The sequence below is a fragment of the Aotus nancymaae genome, unplaced genomic scaffold (genome assembly GCF_030222135.1).
Source record: "Aotus nancymaae isolate 86718 unplaced genomic scaffold, 86718_ANA_hifiasm-v0.15.2.pri h1tg000062l, whole genome shotgun sequence".
Lineage (NCBI taxonomy): Eukaryota > Metazoa > Chordata > Mammalia > Primates > Aotidae > Aotus > Aotus nancymaae.
Window position 1 is genome coordinate 27183920 of NW_026988476.1, and position 23093 is coordinate 27207012.

A 23093-nucleotide genomic window follows, 5' to 3' on the forward strand; every position below is an offset into this window, starting at 1 on the left:
AAATCTTAGAAGCCTGTCACTAATTTAATTCCTTAACAACTAAGGATCTTCAAAGTCAAACTATATACAAGTTGAGTATCCCTTTCCCAGAATTCTTGGGACCAGAAGAGTTTTGGATTTTGGAATTTTTCAGATTTTAGAAAATATCTGTATATACATATATACATAAGATATCTTGGGGATGGGACCCATTCTAAACACAAAATTCATCTATGTTCAATATATACCATATATATGTAGCCTGAGGGTAATTTTATAAAATATTTTAATAGTTTTGTACATGAAACCCATTCACCGAGCCATCAGAAAACAAAGATGTCACTCAGCCACCTATGTGGACAATCCATGGCTGTCTGGCATCACCATCATTCTTGACATTGAATTTACATGCTACCAATAAGCAATCATTTTCTTATACTTATTCACATGAGTACTTAACAGTAAAAAAGATGACATGCCATTAATACAGAGAAAAAATAACATGCTCAAGGTAACTAAACAGCACAGTAACATCACCAGAATACCCATATTGCCTGTTAAACAACAACAAACAATACAGCAGACACAAGAACACCCCAAGTGTAAAAGGAACTCAAACAACTCAATAGCAAAAAAACAAATAAGCCAATGTTTAAAAGGCAAAGAACCTGAATAAAAATTTCTGAAAGAAAACACATAGATGGCTAACACGTATATGAAAAGGTGCTCAACATCATTAGTCATCAGGAAAATGCACTCATCACTTCACACCTGTTAGGATGGCTATTTTCAAAAAGGCAACAGATAACGAGTGTTGTCAAAAGTGCATACAGACATTTATACACTGTTTATGGGGATGTAAATTGGTACAGCCATTATGGAAAAGTACAGAAATTCCTCAAAAAATTAAAAACAGAGCTACTATATGATCCAACAACCCCCCTTCTGGATAGCCAGGCATACCTTGTTTTATTCTGCTTTGTTTTATATTGTGTTTCTCAGATACTGTGGTTTTATTTTTACAAGTTGAAGGCTTGTGGCAACCCTGTGTCAAGCAAGTCTATTAGTGCCATTTTTCCAACAGAACATGCCCACTTTGTGTTTCTGTGTCACATTTTGGTAATTCTTAACAGTATTTCAAAACTTCTTCATTACTAAATCTGTTATGGTGATCTGTTATCAGTGATCTTTGATGTTATTTTAATTGTTTTGGGTACCACAAACCATACCCATATAAGACAGTGAACCTAAGTGATAAATATAGTGTGTGTTCTGACTACTCCAGTTAATGGCTGTTTCCCTGTCTCTCTCCCTCTTCTTGGGCCTCCCTATTCCTTGAAACACAATAAAATTGAAATTAGGACAATTAATAATCTTACAATGGCCTCTAAGTGTTCAACTGAAAAAGTCACATATTTCTCACTTTAAATCAAAAGCTAGTAATGATTAAGTTTATTGAGGAAGGCATGTTAAATGCTGAGATAGGCCAAAGTAAAAAACTTCAGGATTCAATAAAAACAACATTCTAATAAGGATGAAGACAGTAAGTAAAAATAAAATCAAATGTTGTAGCAAGATGGTAGAATTAAGACAAATAATTTTTCTTCTCTAAGAAGTATTTTCATGCTGCTATGATACGGTGTTTTTATAATTTAAAAAAATGCAAGAGACAAAACCAACAACTTGCCTATCAATGCCAGTATCCAATTTCATCTCCATTTGTTCAATTATTTCCTTTTTCTTCTGAAGGCATTCAGATAACTTAGGAGAAGAGCTATTGTATATTTAAAAGGAAAAAGAATCATATTAATAATCCAATATTTTCTATAAGTTTTTCATATATCTGTGGGTATTACGTTATATATAAATACATCCATATATACAGATTAATACTGTTAACAAATCCAAGACGCGTATAACAAGCAAAGTAATTATTTAGCATTCACTATGCACAATTCATTATAATAGTTAAGACTAAAAACAACCAATTAAAAGGGAAGAAAGGGCCCGGCATGGTGGCTCACCCCTGTAATCCCAGCACTTTGGGAGGCCGAGGTGGGCAAATCACCTGAGATCAGGAGTTCGAGATCAGCCTGGCCAATATGGTGACACCCTGTCTCTACTAAAAATACAAAAATTAGGCATTATGACGTGCGCCTGCAGTCCCAGCTACTCGGAAGGCTGAGGCAGAAGAATCACCTGAACCCGGGAGGTGGAGGGAGATTACAGTGAGCTGAGATTGTACCACTGCACTCCAGCCTGGGCGACACAGCAAGACTCCATCTCAAAAAAGGGAAAGACAATGACTACTTAAATTTGTTATTCTGAGCTCTGAGAAGACATCTCTCAAGAAAATAAATGTGACTTTAAAATTTTGTAATTATTTGGCTTTCTTTATAAACAAATATCTAGTGTAATCGTAAGAAAAGTTATAGACTATCACAAAGGTTTTAATAATACAGTAAATCATACTATAAAATTTGGAGGGTAACAGCCAATCCAGTTGTATTTTTAAATTTTTAAAAACCTAACATACATATTTGCCTTCTGAATGCTATCGGAATGTCAAAAGACCCAAAATATCAAAAAATATGCAACCCTAATAATTGTGTGAATTCTCTGCTTTGTGGTATAACAGCTCTTAAAAAGTAAATTTCCTTCCAAAATATGATTCAGGGATTACAAGTGACTCTTATCTTTGAGACTGTTTCTGGACTTGTCTTGTCACATCAATGTTTACAACAAAATGTCAAAAAAATTTATGTATTTTTCTTCTTCCATAAAAACACTAAAGGGATAGTTTTGTAAAGCATGCTCACATGTACACCATCTTACTGAATTCTCATAAGCTTTATAAGTTCACACAAATTGATATGAAGATGCGAACCAAACCTTACTTAATGCCTCATTAAAATCTGTCCTATTGATCTCAGAAAATTATTTGTATATCTTTTACATTACATCAAGTGGGTACATAAACTGTGTCTATCAGATCTTTTAAAAGATGTCAAATTTGCTGAGTTTCACTAAGCTGGAGGTCCTCTTTCAAATTAGATTTCAGTTTTAGGTGACAGATTAAATCTTTTGAAATACACCAAAATTAATAATATAGTGGAAAGAGAAAACAGAAATGCAAGAAACAGTATTTTATTTCCTAAGAACTTTTATATTTTTATTTCATACCACTTGTCCAGTCTGACATTTTTGTGAACATGTACTTTTTAAATTTAATAAATTTAAAACATGTACTTTTTAAACTTAATAAAAAACATGCAGAATATTATGTAGAATACTGTATTATTCACTGAAATATTAATAAATATCAGATAATTTGACTAACCTTATTAGTGGCATAAGGTGATCATTAAACTGCTTGTCAAAAAGATGAAAAATAGTATTGGCCTGTTGCACAACATCCAAAAAATAAAGATTTGCATTCCTAGAATCTGAAGAGGGAATTCCTAAAATTGGAAGGCATACATATGTTAGAATTATCCTTGAAATCATCCTTGAAGAAATTCATTTTGGCAACAAAAAAAGAATGTGGTTTTTAAATCTATAACATAAATAAATGCAACCACTGTTTTAATACATCGATAATGGCTTCTGTGGACAGAATAGGAAAATCAAGCTTAAACTTATTAATTTATTAGTAAAACTCATCCAAAGTTATTTTTATGCCCAATTTTCACCATCTACTTAGCCTTCATGATTCACATAAGCCATGAATACAGTTGCACCATTTTTCTTATAAACAGGCCTTTTTTTAATCTCTGATAATAGTTCAAATAATCTTCTCATTAGTCTTCCTCATTCAAGTCTCTTTATCTTTTATCCTAGATACTGCTGCCATAGTAATATGCCTAAACTGACACATTTCCCTTACTGTACTCTCCACTAATTCCTCAAAAAATACTCAAAATGTCCTCACTGACTACAAAATAAATTCCTGATTTTATTCTGGAATTTATTCAGAATAAAATAAAAAGAGAATCAAGCCACTCCATATTCTGACCTCAAATATCAGCTGACCTCTCTGGATTTCCATGTCCTCCTTTTTGTAAAGAATAACAGATGAACTCTAAGGTCCTAGATGTTTATGTTTCTAGCTAAAATTAAAACACTTAGACTAAGGAAGATATGCATAGCTAATGAGAAAATACAGGCTTGATACCTAAAGTTCTTTGTCCTATAATGATTTTTTTTTGTCTTAAAAATGGAAAACAGGGCTGGGCATGGTGGCTCATGCCTGTAATCCCAGAACTTTGAGTGGCCAAGGTAGGCGGATCACTTGAGGTCAGGAGTTCAAGACCAGCTTGGCCAAATGGGGAAATCCTGTCTCTACGAAAAATACAAAAAATAAAAATTAGTTGGGCGTGGTGGTGCATGCCTATAGTCCCAGCTACTTAGGAGGCTGAGGTGGAAGGATTGCTTGAACCCGGGAGACAGAGACTGTAGTGGACTGAGATAGCACCACTACACTCCAGCCTGGGTGACAGAGTGAGACTCTGTCTCAAAAAAATAAATAAATAAAAATAAAAATAAAAAAATAAAAAAAAGAAAACAAAGGTGTTCCCCCCCCATTAAAAGACAAGATTACCAACTTGTAAGAAAATTGAAGGCTCCAATTGCAAATGAACTTTATAAGAGAAAAAAATAAAATACATATGTAGAAAATATGAATCCTTGTTATTAATAAAAGACATAAAAATTAAGGAAATATTGATGTATTTTTTCTTTATAGGCATCAGAATTTAGCTACAATGTATGTTTTTAACCACAAAATTATTAAAAACTTTAAAGAATATTCAATAATCACAGAGAAACTGGCACACACAAATAGTCCAGCAGCAGCATAAGTTGGCAGGAAATGAAACCTTTAGGAAAAGAGTTTAAATCAAAACAAAATCTTGGGAGGCTGAGGAGGGAGAATTACTTGGAGCCAGGAGTTCAAGACCAGAATAGGCAACAAAGAGAGACTCCATCTCTACAAAAAAAGAAAAAATTAGCTGGGCATAGTGGCAAGGACTTGTAGTTCCAGCTACTCAGGAGGCTGAGGCAAGAGTATTGCTTGAACCCAGGAGTTCAAAGTCGCCATGAGCCATGACTGTGCCACTGCACTCTAGCCTGGGTGACAGAGTGAGACCCTGTCTCCAAAATAAAAATAAGGGCATATCAAAATTATTACATACACACACATTTTTTTTTTCATTTTTTTTTTCTGTTTCATTTTTCTTCATTGTACTTTCTAATCATTTGTCGATCTTTTCCATAAGAATGTAAACTCCACAGGTTCAGGAGTAGGCATTTAATAAGCATGTGTTAAATGAATGAATTTTGGTGAGTGGAGGCAGACATTAACAGATAAAAATTTCATTGTTATAAGTGCTATAAATAAAGTTAATGCAATGATAAGATAACGAGGATAACTAGGATAGGAAAAAAGGGCTACTTTATCTATGGTGATCAGCAAGGGCCTCTCTGAGAAGATAACATCTTTGTTGAGATGAGATGGTTGAAAAAGCCAGCCATGAGAAGAGCTGAGACAAAAGAATTTTGGGGATAGGATAACACCAAGTTCAAAAAGACTAAGCAAGGAAAAACAATGAGGGTCAGAGTGACTGGGGAAGTGAGAAGAAATGCAATGTGAGATGATAAATGCATACTAGGCCAGATGAAAAGTCACGCTTTTCTAAAGTTTGCTGTTGTTTTCCCCTTAAGAGTAACAGGGAACTACTAAAGATTTTTAAATAAGGAAATGAAATTAAACTTGCTGTTACATGAGTCAGTAACGTGGAGAGGCAAGAATGGATGCAGGGAGATCAGTGACAAGTAGACAGAGATAAATGGTGTTTAAATTAGGGTGACATCAGTGAAGATGGAGAAAAGTATATGAATTTGACTTATGCCTGGAAGTATATTGAGAGGATTTGCTGATGGACTGGCTATCAGAATTGATTTCTGAAAAGGAGGAATTAAGAAACTCCTCAGTTTTGTTGGGGCATTGAGCAACTGGTAAAATGGTAATGCCCTTTAAAGGAATCTGACATATAATAATCATGCATATTGGTAATGCCTTTTAATGACACAGGAAGAATGAGAAAGAACAGGTTTAGAGGGAAAATAAAGAGTTTCATTTTGGCTATGTTAAGTTTGAGATGACCACTGAATAGATGAAACAGACAATTGAATTAATGAGACTGGACTCAGGTCATTATTATGCTACTAACTACTAAGCCCAAAAGACCAAAAGCAAAATAAAATTTTAATTTGAATTTATTTTTTTCCAGACTTAGTTTTGAATACTTCTCTTTCTAAATCTTACATTGCTCAATTCCCCAACCACAACTGTTTTTGCCTTCATTTTTTTCCTTGGTATTTTCTAACTTACAGCATTGTAAGACATTGTGTCATACATTATAGTGACTTAGGTAGCTTATTATTTTATTATGCTGTATGTAAACAATATGAGAGAACTGTTCTGTATAGCTTTCAGCACCTGGCAAATCCTTGCATTATAAAAGCTCAAACTTCATTGTACTGAACTGAATCTGACATACAGAGATGATTATATGCAAAACATCATTTTGTATACAGTTTAAACAAGCAGGATCAAAGGAACTTAACACAAGTGTAACACAAATACACTCACCAGCAAGTCCTGTTTCCAAAGCATAATCAATATGCTCAATACATAAAAATTCCACAAGGATGGTAAAAATTCTGAAGGCATTCCTTGGTAAGTCAGATGGATCAGAGAGCTTAAAAACAAAAATCAAGCAATATCATTCCTCAAGTCTACCTTTTTAAAACGCCAATTTTTTAAGATATCCATTTTTTATAAGATACAGTCAGTATTTCAGGTATCAAAATAACTCATAGCTCTCCCCAGAACCCCCCTACACAAACACACATACATACAATTATAATGCTCCATATTTGTTTGTAACTCTCCTGACTTCGAGCAATGTTTTTCAAATCTGTATTACAATCCATTAGTAAAATCCAAGTATACTATCATAAAATACATACCCCACATACACATATACATGTATGTATACATGGGGCTAACTGTAAAATGCATTTCTTACTGCGGATCGAAGAGGTTTGAGAGCAACTGACTGAGCAAAGAACAGTCTAGTAAAACTCAGAACAAAAAGAATGCTTTGTTTTATTGCACAGTGGAGATGGAGAAATTAATAACAGATGCACCATAAAATATGACTGGCTCAAATAATATTTTTATCATTTCCTGATTAAGCGAACCTTTGAGATGTTATTTAACCCCACCATGCTTCAATTTCTTCATTTGTAAAATGGGAATAATATTAGCAGTACTTACATTCTAGACTTGAGATGAGAACAAAATACAAAAAAAAGCATAAAGTGTTTTTAGCACAGTACTTGCATATAGTGAGCTTACAATATTCATTTTGGTGCTGCTGCTGTTGCAACTAACCTAGCTATTTCATAAAGTAATTATTAGTTATGCTGGGAAAATAAAATTCTTTTTTAACAGTCAGAAAATTACTCTTGACTTCTTATAATTGCTTTCTATATTATTTATACATTGATTTTTGCTTCTGTCAAACCTATTTGGAGTCTTCATTAATGTACCCTCTTGGGGTTAATATTTATTATCTGATATACTAAATTTGAAGTTGATAAAGAATTCTATAACCCACTTTGAATTCCCACTGATTATAAATTTTGATTTGGTATTACTCAGCTTCCTTTGTGGTCTTATTAATAACTACCCCAACCATTACCCCTCTCTCATCAGCCTTTTTACTCCAACATTCACCCTCCCTTCTCTAATTACTGATGCTCAAAAATGCTGTTACCTTCTTCACAAGCCATTCTTACACTCCACCTATTTACATCCAAACATCCATGTGTAACAGACAGAAGGGGCAGATGGAAAATTGGTAAGAATACAGAAGACTTGAACACCATAATCAACTAAGCCTAACTGACATTTATACAATACTCCATCCAACAACATCACAATACATATTTTTCAAGTGCATAGAAAAAAGATGGACCATATTCTGAGCTAAAAAAAAAAAAAAAAAAAAGCAAGTCTTAATAAATTTAAAATGGGTTCACATACAAAGTATGTCCTCTGACTGAAGAAGGAGACCTAGGCATCTAGGACCTCCTCCTTGACTTCCACACTGCATTTCAATAGAAGAAAAGGCTGGCCGACTGGCAGTGCCTCTTAAATCACCATCCTATAAGATAGCAGGAGTGATATGGGGGAATCTCTAGGAAGACACTGTTTTTACTTAAGATTAAATCCCCACCCCATGCCTCCACTGGAAACCAGAAACCTTTCACATGTAATTCCTAAAATTGTAAACCCAAGACCCTTTCACATGTAATTACTAAAGCTGTAAACACAAGACCCTTTCATATGTGATTTCTAAAGCTGTAAACCCAAGACCCCTAAGGCTGTAAACCTAATATCTAGATCATAGGCATATATAAAGGCAGAGCTTCTCTTTGTTAGGGGAGCTTGGCCATTTGGACAAAACATAAAGCCTTGCTCCCAGGCCATATAATAAAACCCCTTCCTCTCTAGTTCAGTGTCCAAGAGGTCTGTTTCTCAAGGCCGCTCCTGCTTCATGACCACAATGGAATCAAATTTAAAATCAGTAACAGAAAGATATCTAACAAATTCTTAAATATTTAGAAACTAAGTAACATGTCTAAATCATGTTTGGGCCAAAACAAATCAAAAGCAAAATTAAAAGGATTTGAATTGAATGAAAATAAAACACAACATACAAAAATTCTGGGGATGCAGCTGAAGTAGTATTTACAGGGAAATTTATAAGACAAAACATCTATATTAGATTAGGAAAGAAGAAAGTTCTCAAAGCTTCCACCTTAGAAAACTAAAAAAACAGGGGACAGGGGCAGAGGAAATAAAACCCAAGAAAGCAAAATAACAGAAGTAATAAAAAGTAGAAACTGATAAAATTTAAAACAGAAAAACAATAGGGAAAAACTAATGAAACCAAAAGCTGATTCCTTGTGGGGGAAATAAATCCGTAAAATGAATAAACCTCTAGCCAAATTGATAAGAAAAAAAAATGACACAAATTACTAATATTAGGAAAGAGGTGACAACACTACAAATTCCACAGATATTAAAAGGACAAGAAAATATCATGAATAATTTTATTCCAATAAATTCAACAATTTATGTGCACTACACAAATGCTTTAAAACATAAAAACTATCAAAGATGACTTAAAAAGAAGTAGATATCCTGAATTGTCCTATATCTACTAAAGAAGTTGAATTTGTAATTTAAAATCTTCACACACACAAAAAAAATTCAGGCCCAAATGACTTCACTTGTGAATTTTACCAAACACTTAAAGAAAGAAAGAATACCAATTCTAAACAAACTCTTCCAGAAAATTGAAGGAGGAGTGGTTGATATATTTCCCAACATATCCTATAAGGCTAACATTACCCTGATACTAACACCAGACAAAAACTTCAAAGGGGGAAAAAAAAAGTCAATATCCTATGAACACAGATGTTAAAATTTTTTTACAAAAATTTAGTAAACCTAATCCGACAACATATAAATATGACAAAAGGTCAGCTGATGACCAACTGCAGTTTATCAAAGAAGGAATGCAAGGCCAACATTTGAAAATCAATCACTATAATTTACTATATTAACAGAATAAAAAAGTTTTGCACAAAATCTAACATCTATTCCTCATGCAAACACTCACCTAAGTAGGATAAAAAATTTTCTCAATCTGAAGAAGAATATCTATGAAAAACCCAATTAGTAATATACTTAATGGTGAAAGACTAAATGGTTTATTCTTAAGATCAGAAACAATGCAAAGTATTCACTCTCACCACTTCTATTCAGCAGTGTACTAGAAGTGTGGCTAGTGCAATAAGGCAAAAGAACAAAATAAAAAATATATATACTGGGACTGTCTTTGTGAGCTGATAATATGATAATCTATACAGAAAAGCCAGTGGAATATACAAAAAAAAAAAAAAAAAAAAAAAGCAAATAGAACCAATAAGTGAGTTTAGTTAGGTTGCAGATCTGAACCCAAAAATATGAGACAGGTTTCAATCAATTTAGAAAGTTTATTTTGCCAAGATTAAGGACATTCCTGTCACACAGCCTCAGGATTTCTGCCAACATGTTCCCATCTAAGTTGGTTGGGGTACAGCTTGGTTTTACAAACTTCAGGGAGACATGAAACATCGATCATTATGTGTGATGTTCACTGGTTCCATCCATAAAGGCAGAACAACTCGAAGGGGTAGAGGGTGCTTCCAGGTCACAAGTAGATAAGAGACAAACGGTTGTATTCTTTTGAGTCTTTGATCACCCTTTCACTGAATATACAATTTGTATGTCAGAGGTGGGTAGAGGAATAATCACTTATGCCTTAATCTGGATCAGTGAATCTATATTTTTACATAAACAATAGAACAGAGGAAGCAATCAGATATGTATTTGTCTTAGGTGACCTGAAGGATAACTTAAGTTCTCTTCTTTGTCCAGCAACCGTGAAGATAAGCTATCAATTTACATTGCCAAGGTGTGATTCAATAAAACTGTTTTAGGGGACAGATCTTGAGGCCCTCAGGAATTTCCTTATAGGAAAACTGTGAGGGAGATATGTAGCTTTTTTATCTTTATAGCTATCTTATTTAGGAATAAAATGGGAGGCAGGTCTGCCTGATGCATTTCCCAGCTTGAGTTTTTCCGCTTTGGCTTACTGATTCTGAGGTCCAGAGATTTATTTTCCTTTCACACAGGATACAAGAACAACATAAAGAAATCAATTGTATTTCTATATACTAACAACTAAGTTAAACTAGAAATTAAATATAAATTTTAAAAAGACCACTTACATTACACTATAATAGCACCTAAATATGTCAACTTCCCCCAAGTAGAACTATAGAGTCAATGTAATTCCAATGAAAATCTCAGACTTTTTCAGAAACTGACAAGCTACTATAAAACATAATATAAAATGATTTATATGAAAATGTTAGAGGACTTATACTACCTGATTCAAGACTTATTATAAAGTTACAGCAATTAAGAGAGTATACTACAGGCATACAAGAAGACAGACCAATGAAAGTGAAGGGTCCAGAAACAGAAGAGTCCAGAAACAGACCCACATATAAATGGTCAACTGATTTTTGACAAAGGTTCTAGAGTAATTCAGTGGGGAAAGGACAGTCTTTTCAATAAATGAAACTGAAACAACTGGATGCCTAATTGTAAAATTGTGAACTTTCATCCACAATATGTATAACTTAACTCAAAATTGATTATATGTCTTAATGTAAAGCCTCAAACTATAAAACTGCTATAAGAAAATGTAAGGTCTGTTTTCACCGAGGACGAAACGGAGAAACTGAGGCCAGCATGAAAATAATCCAATGCAAGGGAATTTATTCAGGCTCCCGGACGAGGTTCTGCGGTCCGGACAGGAAGGGCTGGAGAAGTCGCGCGGACTCCTCTCAGGCACGGGGTTTTATAGGGAGTGGAGGCATCCGATTGGCTGTGGCCAAGGTGGGTGGGACAAAATGGAGGGGAGTGGGACCCGGATGGAAGGAGGCGTGTCTGAGCTCCCGGCAAGGGGAGGGGGCGTGTCCGAGCTCCCGGCGAGGGGAGGGGGCGTGTCCGAACTCTCCACGACACAGCCAACCTTACAGAAAACATAGGAGGAAATCGTTGTACATTTGGTTAGGCAAAGATTTCTTATATATGATACCAAAATCAGCATCCAGAACAGAAAATTATTATTAAACTGGATGTCATCAAAATTAAGAACATCTATCCTTTGAAATACTGATGAGAAAAGACGAGCCACAGACAGAAAAAAAAAAAAATGTGCAAATCACATCTGATGAATTTTAACAATACAGAGAGCTCAAAAAAAAAAAAAAAACCAGACAATTTTATTTAAAAATGCACAAAAGATCTGAACAAACACTTCACCAGAGAGTATATATTGACGGCAAATAGCACATGAAAAGATGCTCAACATCAATCATCATTGCATTAGGAAAATGAAAACTAAAACTATAATGAGGTATCACTACACACTATTAGTTTGGCAGTTTCTTGAAATAGCATATGATTCAGTTATATCACTATATAGTATTTTTGAGATTTATTCATGTTGATACATGTAACTCTACTTCACTCATTTAAATTGTAGTCTTCTACTGTATGAACTATACCAGTTTAACAATTCTCTTTTTGATGGACACTGAGTTTGCTTTTAATTTTTCACCATGACAAAAAATGCTGTTATGATGTTAGACATATCAAAGAACCTATGAAGTTTCTGTAAGAAATTGCCAAAGTAATCCTCAAAGTAACCGTACTAAATTCACTCCCATTGGTGGTGTGCAACAACGGCTATTGCTCCACTTCCTTGACAATACTTGGTCATCAGACTTCTTAATTTATCCCAACCTAATGAAAATGGGATGGTATTTCTCTAAGTTGCATTTCCCTATTATTGAGACTGAGTATTGTACTGGTGATTTACATTTTCTTTTTTGTAAACTGCATATGTGTTTGCTTTGACTTCTTTTCTATTGATTTACATTCACATGTATAATTTAATTTACTGTCTCAATACTTATAGATTATGTACACCAACATAAATAATTAAGACTGTCTCAACTCTCAATCCACTACTGAAGAGCCATATATCTCAGTTCTTTATCTGCAAAATAACAACCTCACAGAGTGGTTATATGGTTATATGATGAAATAAGCCTGTATGATGTAAATATACACATAGGCTTATTTCATCATATAACCATATATTTATATATATACAAACACATAGGCTTATTTCATCATATAACCACCCTGTGAGGTATGTAATCTACATACAAGCAAGATATATATACATACACACACGCGCACACTTCAAGTGCTTAGAAGAGTGTCTGGCACTTCTCAAAAGAAGACATTTATGCAGCCTCCAAACATATGAAAAAAAGTTTATCATCACTCGTCATTAGGGAAATGCAAATCAAAACCACAATGAGATACCCTCTCATGCCAGTTAGAATGGCAATCATTAAAAAATCAGGAAACAACAGATGATAGAGAGGATGTAGAGAAATAGGAATGCTTTAACACTGTTAAAGTGCAAATTAGTTCAGCCATTGTGAAGATTCCTCAAGAATATAGAACCAGAATTACCATTTGACCCAGCAATCCCATTACTGGGTGTATACCCAAAGGATTATAAATCATTCTACTATAAAGACACATCTACATGTATGTTTATTGCATCACCGTTCACAATGGCAAAGATTTGGAACTAACCTAAATGACCATCAACGATAGACTGGATAAAAAACAAAATGTGGCACAGACACACCATGGAATACTATGCAGCCATAAAAAAGACTGAGTTCATGTCCTTTTCTGGGACATGGATAAAGCTGGAAACCATCATTCTCAGCAAACTAACACAGGAACGGAAAACAAACACTGCATGTTGTCACTCATAAGTGGGAGTTGACCAATAAGAACACACAGACACAGGGAGGGGACCATCACAGACTGGGGCCTGTCGGGGGCTGGGGGCTTAAGGGAGGGATAGCATTAGGAGAAATCCTAATGTAGATGAGGGATTGATGAGTGCATCAAACCACCATGGCACGTGTATATCTATGTAGCAAACTTGCATGTTCTGTACATGTATCCCAGAACTTAAAGTATAATGAAAAAATAAAAAGCAAAAATAAGAGTGTCTGGAACATATTATGTACTATAAAATTATTAGCTATTATTGTTTCATACAATCTTCTGCTAGTAGTATCATTTACAAATGTTGTACTGGCCCGAGCTAGAAAGTCAACACCAAGATTATTGCCGGCGGCCACGGAGGACTCCCGTCTCTCCAACCCGTGGCCCTGAAAGGAGGGTGTCAAGACGTTTTTATACCCATAAAACCACCTCGGGGGTGAGGGTGAGGGGCGGGGGTGGGGGTGAGGGGCTTCAGACATTCCGGAGGGCTAGTGGATTCTGTAAATCACCTCCTGGGCGAAGATGAGGGTGAGGGGCTCTGGACATTCAGAGGGCCAGGGGACTTTTGACATTCTGATTGTTACTTAAGGTTCACAAAAGTCAAGATAAGCATTTGTTTACACATTGTCTGGGTAGGGTGGAAATCACAGACCTTAATTACTTATTACAAGTCGCAGGGCCCAAGATGGCATGGGTTTGGATCGCTTGCCTGTCACATTAGGGGTTACAGAGAGCAGTTTCAACAGAAAGCTGACGTATGGTTAAGGTATGCAGTTTTATGGGGCTTTTACCATGTCACAAAAATACTTTGTCACTCTGACTTATCTGTTTTGTGGGTCAAGGTGGTCAGGGGGTGACCTATGTTAATTCTAGCTAAATAATTATAAGCTTGCTTGGCTCAGAGTATAGCGAAGTTTATATACCGAACTGTACAGTTAATTAGAAATCAAGCAGCAACAGGAGGCCTAAGGTAAACATCATCTGAGAGTACAGTGACACCAGGGAACACGGGGGTGGGCGGTGGTGGTTGCAGCAGGAAATACTGCTCTGGTCCCACGAGACTGCATGAGGGTCTCATAAAGAGGGCTTATGCAAAGATCTCTGAGAAGGGAGGCGACCTCTGCTCACAAGATCCGGGATGGTCTTTGCAGATGGGAGCTGGTAAGGAGGAAAAAAGCCTTGCACGGCAGAGATCACAGAACGCCTCAGGCTCGGCGTAGGTTCTTGGAATATGGAGTGATTTTAATTGCTCTGTGTCTTCAATGCTCTGGAGACAAAAGCCCCTTGATGCCTGGGTGTGGTCAAACCACATGCCATCCACTATGCTTCTAACGCAGCCACACCCTGATAACAATGGGTGATAAACTCAGAATACTAGTTTAGCACATCTTAAAAGGTCTCAAGTGCTGTTAAATGCTCAGAACACCAGCTTAGCATGTCTTAGAAGGATCTCAAGTGCTCTCCTCCCCATCTTACCTACCCCTTCACCCTCCACTTCTACCTCCGTAAGATCAATGAGATTACGCACATAATAAAAGTGTTTGGGTTTCCAGGCTTGCAATGGTCCCCTGGACCCATGCTATAAATTCTACTCTTGTGTCTCTGTCTTTATTTCCTTTTCTCAATCCCTCTTCACCCACATACCGGGTTGGGACTGGTACCCAACATGTTTATTTTGTTTAAAGTGTGCTTATTAGAGAGGAAATTCTAAGTTTTACTGGAGCCATGTGTTCATTCTTTCTCTTTGATGTCGATGTTCTTAAAACACTATTCTTTCCCTGATGTACCATTTCTTCATGAGAAAAGTGTAACTGACCCTTTCACATCTTCATTTAATCTTACAGGACAAAAATTTGATCTGCTCAACTTTCAAGTTATATTCACATTTATTCCTAATATTAAAATTATTCTGTTCTCCAAAACAAAATCCTATCTTTTATTACAAAAAATAGTTGCTCCTAATCAGAGAAAATTTATATCTTAGTACAACAAGGTAAGACTTAAAATACACAACTACATACAGTCAATTCTCCATATCTGTAAGGTCCTTATCTGTGGATTCTGCACCAGCAGATTCAACCAGCCACAGATCAAAAATATTCAATAAATTTACAATCACTCTTACCCTATGACATCTTTCAAAGGCTTGTTTGGTTTCTTGTAGAAGATTAACCACCACTTCTTGGGAAAGAAAAGTTTCCCCATGAGTATCAATACTTGGCCCAAGTGGCAAGTTGGTACGTTGCCTAATTCTCTCCTTCAAATCTTGAATACTAGTACATCATAAAGACAAATGGAAAAAAGAAAACACTTTACTTAGATTTCAACTTCAAGTACTTCCAAACTTAATATACATCAACAACAACAAAAATGGAACAATGGCCAACAGACCTCAGTTCTAATTCCAATAACTAGTTTTGTGAAATAAAGCAAGCCTTGATCTCTAAACAGAAGATTTTCATCTGATAAATGAGTAGATTTGGACTTCTAATTCTGAAGTCACTTTACAATTCAGCCTTACAATTCTGACTCAATAGCAAAACTTGTTGGGTTTCTTTAGGAAGTCAGCTATTCCAAATAGATTAGCATTCTAAATAACTAAATAGTTCTGTTTAAAAAGAAAACTTTACAATTTTAATAGTCATTTAAAAATTTTTCACATTTATTCATGATATTAAACAAGATGTATTAAACATAATTTAGCTATTCTTAATTACTGAGGGTCACCTGAAACACTTATATGGGGTATCTTTGGAATATTAGACTTTTTTTGCTCCTAGGATGTGTAATTCCAGACTACTGTAAACTCACACACACAAAAAAAATTCCTATTACTCATTAGTTTTTCTTCTCCCTTCCTTGCTACTACCTTTCAGGTATTACCTCTTACTACTAATTTTAACTCCCTCTAATCATTATTTAATACACAACAAAATGGGAAATAAGAAACTAGTTTGGATACATATGTGTGGGGATTCTGGACTCTGCATGACTCCGCTGTCTTTCTGTCTCCTTTTAGAATCAACTGGGTTCTAGGCAGTTAAAGCCTGGTAGCTGAGATGCCAACTATTCTTACAGCAAGTTATTTTCTTCTAGTCTGTGAACAACTGCAGGCTTTAAGGTATTAATTTAATAGTTTTTACGCTAAAGTCTCTGAATAAAACTCATCAATTCAAGATACTTAAACTGCGAACTATTTTCTATTTTTTTTCACACCTGCAACAATAACCAAAAAATGATGTGTTTCCTGGTCAATAACCTGGAATTTATTCTATCTAGGAAAAAAAAAAATGAAGGAAACTATGGAGCCTTTTGTATTACCATGTTCTGCTTTACTTTTGAGACAGGCTGGAGTGCAGTGGCTCAATCTCAGTTCACTGCAAGCTCCACCTCCGGAGTTCAAGTGATTCTCCTGCCTTAGCCTCCCAAGTAGCTGGGATTACAGGTGCCCGCCACCACATCCAGCTAATTTTTGTTTTTGGTAGAGATGGGGTTTCACCATGCTGGCCAGGCGGGTCTCAAACTCAAAATCTCAGGTGATCTGCCTATCTCAACCTCCCAAAGTGCTGGGATTACAGGCATAAGCGACCTCGTCCAGCCTACATTTTAATCATGTTACGTCAGGTCATTTCAATGTGGTTTAAGAGCAAGATTTGATCAATAACGTAACAATCTGAATTAAAATAACTCTTCATAGAAAATTCTAATAGTCAACATTTGATAAACTTGCCCAAATATAATAAAGTTATTAATGTCTTTAGTCTTAATGGTAATATTTAACAAAGACACTCACCCTCCTGTGCCAATAGATCTCTTTTGATGGTTTTTCGAATCATAATAGCGCTGTAGAATCATAGCACTTCTGCTTTTCAAATATCCAGTCTCCACCTCAATATAGTTCTCCAAATAGGAAATGAAAATGGATTTGATAAGCTTAGACAAGAAAGTCTGTTTATCAGTACCTAAATTAAATTCCATCAACTTGCTGGAAAGACTGCTGGTTCTTTTCATGGAAAAGAGGAAGAAAAACATTAACATATGCTTTAGGTATAGTAACAATACTAAGGAATACAAATTTTTATAACATGACTTTAACGACTTGTGTTAAGCCACTATTTCTTAAAACTATCAGAGAGGTACTTAGGATGCAGAAATCAACTCTACAGAAATCAACTCTACAGGGTTACATATAGACTGTAATATTATGAACAACTTTATGGTTTTGAGAACTGTTATAAATTCCTAGGTAAAGAAAATGTGAGGCAATGTACCAGTCCAGAAATAGCGACAATGACAGACTGGCCTCAAGTCTGTCTAATGCCATTATCTATCACATGGTACCCAAAACAGAGTACTAAGAGGTCTACTGTCTGTTCACCCTCTTTTGTCTTTGTCCCTGTGGACTTTCCTCTAATTTTCTATTTCCGTTGCTGAAAATAGGGTCATAACACTGTTGCTGTTGAGATGGACTTCCTCATTTGGAAAAACCTTCTCCCAAAATGAAGACACTGAAGAATAGTAATAGGATTGGGAAAAGTCAAGGAAAAAAAAACAAACAAAACTATATATGAAGCTTCTGAGACGACCTCTAAGTAACACTGACATTTACAGAAGCACAAGACAAATTCCTACAGCTGAAATTGTCATTTGTTAAGATTACATCACTTCCTTTTGCAGTTTCTAAAGTTTTGACTGCAGATAAATGTAATTACATTAAGAATTAGAGACAAGATAAAGCATATCCAACTCCTCAAGTTAATGTATTAAGAATGTTCTACAATACATTCTTGTATAATAATAGTCTATACAGCCAAGCATTTAATGCTAAAAGGTAAACTGCTGACAAACTTACTCAAAAATACCTGAATTCTTCTTCATTTTTTATCAAAAAAATAAAATCTGATTATCTATTATTTTCTAATCATTAAAAATTTTACCTTGTATACAGATCATAGAGATTTTTGAGATACTGCTCTGCATCAGACTTCCTACATTCTTCTAACTGCTCTTTCACGAAACTCTAAAAGAAAAAGGTGAACATTCTATTAGGTAAATACTAAATTCTGTAACTTCTCAAGATATTTTTTCATTAAAATTCACTCCACAGTATTGAACTTTTCTGACTTAACAATCCAATCAAAAAGGCAATGTACAGAAAACAGACCAATCAGAAAAAATTTTCAAACAGGTTTTTAAAATTTATCGCTTCTCATATTTACCTGTAGAGGATCTATATCAGTCTTAGGAATAAGTATTAAGAATTCAGAAATACCTTTTCTCTTAAACTGGCCTATTCTGTTCCATGAGGTACATCAAAAAAAAAAAAACAAAAAACAAAACTGAGAGTACAAACAATAGAGTGAATTCCTTAAAGCAGCATTTCCCAAACTGAGCTCCAGGCAACAACAGTGTTCTTCCAGACATCTATAGGCATGACTCTAAAATAGGCTTTCTTGGATAGGAAATGTGTGAAATGTTGTATATTAGAACCCACTTCTAGAGAATTACAACACACATTAGTACATTAAAAGACTATCAAAAGTCCTGAATTGTGTTAAAAAAAAAATAGCAAACATTTATTGAATGTTGTTTAATCCAGTAGTAAACATAGTTTAGGAAATGTTGTCTAAAAGTACAGTGATATGGGGGATAAATTAAATTTCTGTGTTTTCCCTTTTCATGTTAGTACCATATTATTAAAAATTCTACAGACAGCTCTTGTAATTCTTATTCAGTTTCACAAATGACATCTATTGGTGAAAGCAAGGACCAAAAAAAAAAAAAATCCCCAAGGCTATCTTACCACAATATGTTATATTACTACTACAATGAAATACAAATATCAAGCCTGTTCTCTGATGATACTTACTGATTAGCACTTTTCTCTTAGTGAATAACAAAACATTTTTTTTAAAAGCAGGAGGATTCCTTTCTCCTTAACTACATTACTATTTCTAAGGTCACTATATAAGTAAACTAAATTTTAAAGATACTTTTACAATATAGGGAAAAAATTACACATTGCTTTAAGAACTATTTGTTACTATTTAAAATTACCTGTAGTTTGATTTCAAATACATTTTGAATAAGTTTGGCCAGTACTGTTTCTGGATTACTGAAGACATCTCCAACTTGTTTGTTCACTCTTTGACAGAGTACTGCAGCATCTTCAAATACATCATTCCTTAAATAAGCACCCTAAACAGGAGAGGCATTTTACACAGTGAATATATAATTTCTAAATGATTTTAAAAGACCAATTAGCATAAAATAAAATCCAATAAAATGTACTGTTATGTTACCTCCTGGCACTGCTTTATATAAACATCAACACAATGGGAATAACCCTACAAGGAAGAAACATATTGTTATTATTCTGGTTCAATTACAATAATTATTTCAATAAAAGCGTTACATGCCATAAAGCTATGTCTATTTACTAGTAAATGGCCAATAGCAACAGCTATTGGACTTAAATAAAATTAACTGTAGAGAACCAATAACAAACATATCTTCTCCCTAGTGACTTCTATGATGAAATTTATCAGTTGGTACATATCCTTGTTGAACCTTAGACTGAAACAAGAAAGCTGAAGTATATAACTGAGTTCTTTAGAGTAATTTTTGTCCTATAATCATCTCCTTCCACTACAAAACATACCCACTCACACACACCCACCCACATGCATATACATAAACACACACACACAGAGTGGGAAAAGGTTTTACATATATACGTATTTTATATACATAGAAAAATATTTATTTATGTATTTAAAAGTGTGTGTATATATATATAAATTAAAAAGTATATATACAGGGATTCACTCCATCACCCAGGCTGGAATGCAATGGTGTGATGTTGGCTCACTACAACTTCTGCCTCCCAGGCTCAAGTGATCCTCCTGCCACAGCCTCCCAAGTAACTGAGACTACAGGCACACGCCTCCATGTGCAACACGAGCAACATAAGTGCACTACTGTTTCAAGAGCCAGTCTCAATACTCATTGAGATTGTACCAAAATGAAAAGTCCAACAAAAATAGCTTCCCTTTCCCCAATCTGATACAAATCAAATAAACAAATTGAAGGAAGAATCATTTCTTTAAGCACTTTTTTGCAGAAATATACTCCTATACAGGAATTCTCTCCCAAGTTCACATTCTAGGAAAACAATTCCATAATACAACTTCCTTTTGTATTACCTCCTGACGTCCCCTGGATTTAAGTCTTTTACTAGTCATATTCCATCTACTCTCTGGTTCCTATATTCTACCAGATATTTACGGTTAAGATTTCTTTCTTTTTACCTATATCATAATAAGTAAAAGCAAAAAGGCAAGCTGGGCATAGTGGCTCATGCCTGTAATCCCAGCACTTTGGGAGGCTGAGGAGGGTGGATCACGAGGTAAGGAGTTCAAGACCAGTCTGGCCAACATGGTGAAACCCTGTATCTACTAAAAATACAAAAATTAGCCGGGCATGGTGGCACATGCCTGTAATCCCAGCTACTCGGGAGGCTAAGGCAGGAAAACTGCTTGGACTCGGGAGGTGGAGGTTGCAGTGAGCCGAGATTGCGCCACTGCATTCTAGCCTGGGAAATAGAGCAAGACTCTGTCTCAAAAAAAAAAAAAAAAAAAAAAAAAAGCCAACAAAAAGCAAAAAGGCAAACAATATGATTTTATCAAACTATAAAGATATTTAATGGATAAATCAATTTTAATTCAATATTAGTATTATTTAATATAAAATCTTAAATATCTAACATTTAATACTACTTACAGAGTGTAAAATGTACAAATTACTAAAAACAATAAAAATTATTGCTGTGATATAGTTACATAATGAATGGGGGAAAATCAGAGACTATAATACATAGAACTTGTAAAACTTCCATAACCTTGAAAACTAGTCTTCATTTGTAATTCTTACTATTTACCTTAAAATGAAGTAAAACTGCTGCTACTTCTCTCATTCTGGAGATTTCACCTCTTCTTTGAGCACTGGTAAATTCCTGAATCAGCTGGCATTCTAAATCATGGTATTTACCTAAAAATAAAGTCATTCAGTTACACTGAGGCATACAAGGTATCCAAGTTTTTTAAGAGTATCTACATTATTTACAAATACAGTAAATATGAATATAGCTTTCTTTTGAAGGAATAACAAAAACAACATGAGATTACAGGCAGTGAACCTAGCCCCTGTTATATACTGTGGCATAGAAATCTACAATTTCAAAACAAAAGACTTCCAAACTGGTAAAACTACTGAGCTTTCCAGAGTCTTGACTGTCATTTGCCATTGTTACTTAAACCAGCAGCTGACTGGAAAAAATCCTCCAGATGCTATTTCTGATAGCAATAGATATGAAAAATCTTACTCATGAAGCTATGGAAAGGGTGAAAAGGACTACAGAACTCTTTCACAGAGTTCTGATGCCTCTACATGAACAATAGTGGATCGATGACTGAACACCAAATCTCATCCTGATAATATGCAGTATTCATATTTTTTTCCTTTTTCTTTTTGAGAGAGTTTCGCTCTGTCACCCAGTCTGAAGTGCAGTGACGTGATCTCGGCTCACTGCAACCTCCACCTGTCGAGTTCAAGTGATTCTCCTGCCTCAGCCTCCCAAGTAGCTGGGATTACAGGTGCCCACTACCCTACCTGGCTATTTTTTGTATTTTTAGTAGAGACGCAGTTTCACCATGTTGGCCAGGCTGGTCTCGAACTTCTAACTTCAGAAGATCTGCCCACCTCAGCCTTCCAAAGTGCTGGAATTACAGGTGTAAGCCACCGTGTCCAGCCCTATTCACTATATTCTTGAGGTTAATATAGTTCTTAATGAACACTTGAACTTCAAACTAATCTACTGTGATCAAAAATATTCTCAGCAAGTCTAACTAGCTGTGTCATCCTTATTTTAAGACTTTTTTGAGAAAATACGTGAATCTTTGAATTTTCTATGCAGTGGCCCACTCTAACAGTCACCCTGGCTACCATGGAACCTGCAAATTTAGTCGCATTTTCAAAAACCTAGAATGATCTAACCTAAAATAAAAGACAAGACGGGCAAGAACCAAACCAATCATGCAAAGAGTTAAATAGATACCAAAACACTCACATAATCTTAAAAAAGAAAGAGAGAGAATCTTATTCAGAGATACATACATGGAAAGCATACAATTTCCAAAATACACTGTTATATTAAAAATTAAAGTTATAAAGCTATTGTATAGTATGGTAACAATTATTTAAAAATAAATGAGGATAGAAGTACATATAAATACCTATACATATGCACACATATATATATGCACACAGATATATATAGAATTTATGTCTTACGCTTGTATACCCATAGATTATTCTGCAAGAATATCCAAAAAATTGGTAATGGTTGTTTTCAGGGAAGAGAAATCAAACTCAGAGATGGGGTAGGAAGATGACATTGTTCCCACTTCTTCTCCTTTTGCTGTTTTATTTTTACCCAAGTAGTTTTTTTTACTTATTATAGAAAAGTAAAATAAATACA

General features: G+C 34.9%; 1 protein-coding gene across 1 annotated transcript in view; it reads right to left on the minus strand.

Moving 5' to 3' along the window:
- Window positions 1-23093, minus strand: part of EXOC5 (exocyst complex component 5) — a 57952-nt gene that overhangs the window by 3745 nt on the left and 31114 nt on the right. The window contains exons 7-15 of the mRNA XM_012450981.3: window positions 21495-21604; window positions 19858-19902; window positions 19613-19753; window positions 18493-18575; window positions 17349-17558; window positions 15681-15828; window positions 6632-6740; window positions 3320-3440; window positions 1667-1753 (exon numbers count right to left, since the gene is read on the minus strand). Of these exons, the coding sequence (XP_012306404.1) occupies window positions 1667-1753; window positions 3320-3440; window positions 6632-6740; window positions 15681-15828; window positions 17349-17558; window positions 18493-18575; window positions 19613-19753; window positions 19858-19902; window positions 21495-21604 (1054 nt within the window). The remainder of the gene's footprint in view (window positions 1-1666; window positions 1754-3319; window positions 3441-6631; window positions 6741-15680; window positions 15829-17348; window positions 17559-18492; window positions 18576-19612; window positions 19754-19857; window positions 19903-21494; window positions 21605-23093) is intronic.